The sequence below is a fragment of the Penaeus monodon genome, chromosome 14 (assembly GCF_015228065.2).
Source record: "Penaeus monodon isolate SGIC_2016 chromosome 14, NSTDA_Pmon_1, whole genome shotgun sequence".
In the NCBI taxonomy this organism is placed as follows: domain Eukaryota; kingdom Metazoa; phylum Arthropoda; class Malacostraca; order Decapoda; family Penaeidae; genus Penaeus; species Penaeus monodon.
Window position 1 is genome coordinate 40,572,452 of NC_051399.1, and position 2,500 is coordinate 40,574,951.

Genomic DNA, 2,500 nt, shown 5'->3' on the forward strand with positions numbered 1-2,500 from the left:
AATTCCTTAGCGGTTTCTAAGCATACTATCCTGCGCCCTCGGCGTCCGCGGCTCCGCATCGCGGGGTCAGCGTCTGCCTAAGGTACCATCGCTTGCATTACGCTTTGTCGGTGCCTAGTTTATCTGGCGGATCTTCTGGCGGGTGGCTGATTATATTTGTTGCTTAATGGTAACCATTTTTAAATCTACCTGGTTTTTGTAATGTACTTACATACTGGCGGTTTGGCTGTTCCTTAGCGAATCTACTTGAGGGAAAACTGTGGTGTGTGCAATTTGGCTGTTACTCGGCGACCGGAGAGGCTTGTCATTTAATAATGATTTCGTAATTTGGTGTTATGTTCAGGTGGGGGGAGTGATCTTTTCGTAGATTCTATCTATCGTGGCAATCTCGATGAGCATTAGAACATGACCTTATTTAGCACAGTAATGAAATCTACCATTCCTAGTTGGCACTTTCTGGCATCCCTATTAGTTTAAAAGGTCCATGTATACCTGCTCTAATATTAAATTTTTATTTGATTTGTGGGACATATGGATCAATTATTTCTATTTTGGTGGATATAAGCTCTATATATTCACGAACTTCTCTTTTATGTAGCACTCTCACACATCACTTCTCACTCGTAATTTTTAGCACTTATTATCATCACTAACCCAACCACGACACCTACAAACACACACACACACACACACACAACACACACAAACAAAACACACACACACACACACACAAAACACACACACACACACCACACACACCACACACACACACACACACGTATGTATGTCTATATGTACATATGTGTGTGTGTGCGTGTGAAAAGCCCACAATACAAAAACTAGATTTATTTTTTGTATTGTGGGTTTTTCTTCCATATTATCAGCAAGGAAGAGTGTTTTACCATTATATATATATATATATATATATATATATATATATATATATATATATATATATATATATATACATATATATATGCATACATATACATATTTCTATATATGTATTTCTATATTTCTATATGTGAATGTACATACATACATACATATATATAATATAATATGATATATATTTTATATATACATATATATATATATATATATATATATATATATATATATATATATATATATATATATATATATATAATAAATCTTTGCAGATTTCCCAAATGGACGTCTACATTAAGTGTAGCTGCGGTTGGTGGCCTGTTCACGTAAATCCCGAAGACACAATTGAAAATGTGAAGTGCAAGATTGAAACGCAATATCCATTTAGGAGATATGTAAGATATGAAACTGGTCTTCCATTTCTCCTTTGCCGTATCTGGAACATACTGATCTCCTCCATCTTCCCTACATACCATCAATTTAGCAGACCAGCCATTGAACTCTCTGTCGTAAATGCCACTTGTAAAATCATTCGCGTCGCAGTGGATGTGCATTCAAAAATTTTAGACCTCAAGCAGGAAATAGCCAGGTCGGAAGGGTTTGCAGTCAGTCGACAGATCCTGCGAGTGGGGAACGAAGTGATGCAAGACGAGAAAACACTGAGGGAATATGGCATTGAGGAACATGCCGTCCTTTGGTTGGAGTTTCAGTCATCCAAAGTGTGCTGTGTGCTACTGGAACGAGTCGCTTCCTTTGTCTTAGGGATTGGGGTATTCCTGCAAGCGTATTTGTTTGTTTTGTTGCATCAAGTGATAGAACGTATATGTGATCTGCTGATATAGTAGATTGCGTGTGTGAGTGTGTATCCGAGTGCATGCGTGTGTGCAGATGTATTTCTGTAATTTATATCTAAGGTTACGTTTACAATATCATTCCAGTGTATGTTCAGCTTTTTCACGGATATAATAGCATTTATTACACATAAGTATTTTTCCGTATTTTGTATCAACTTAAAAGTAAGATGTATGATGTATGTTACATTCATTTACAATAAATCGGTTTCTTAGAATAATATTATTGATATTTTCCGTTTTCCTTTAACCCTTCAGTAGAAAGCAATGCATTTTAGTAATATAATTCTTTATCATTGGAAGAGCAGAAGACTGAAAAAGTCTGATGGCAGATGCGAAAAAATATATATTATAATCAGCAAATCAGAGGAAAAGTCGCAGTTATACCTGATACTCTCTCTCTCTCTCTCTCTCTCTCTCTCTCTCTCTCTCTCTCTCTCTCTCTCTCTCTCTCTCTCTCTCTCTCTCTCTCACACACACACACACACACACACATATATATATTATATAAATCTATATATTCACATATACACATACACACATATATAAACAGACACACACACGCACGCACGCACGCACGCACACACACACACACACACACACACACACACACACACACACACACACACACACACACACACACACACACACACAAAATATATATATATATATATATATATATATATATATATATATATATATATATATATATATATATATATATAACGGGTCTAGAACCCAATTACATTGGCTTGCAG

At 36.0% G+C, this 2,500-nt stretch overlaps 1 protein-coding gene across 3 annotated transcripts in view; it reads left to right on the plus strand.

Annotated features, from left to right (window-relative positions):
• Positions 1–1,972, plus strand: part of LOC119581144 — a 9,594-nt gene extending 7,622 nt beyond the window's left edge. For all 3 annotated transcript variants that reach the window (XM_037929491.1, XM_037929490.1, XM_037929492.1), the window contains exon 2: positions 1,164–1,972. In XM_037929491.1, coding sequence (XP_037785419.1) covers positions 1,173–1,733 — 561 coding nt within the window. In that variant the 5' untranslated portion in view covers positions 1,164–1,172 and the 3' untranslated portion in view covers positions 1,734–1,972. The remainder of the gene's footprint in view (positions 1–1,163) is intronic.
• Positions 1,973–2,500: the final 528 nt, after the last annotated feature.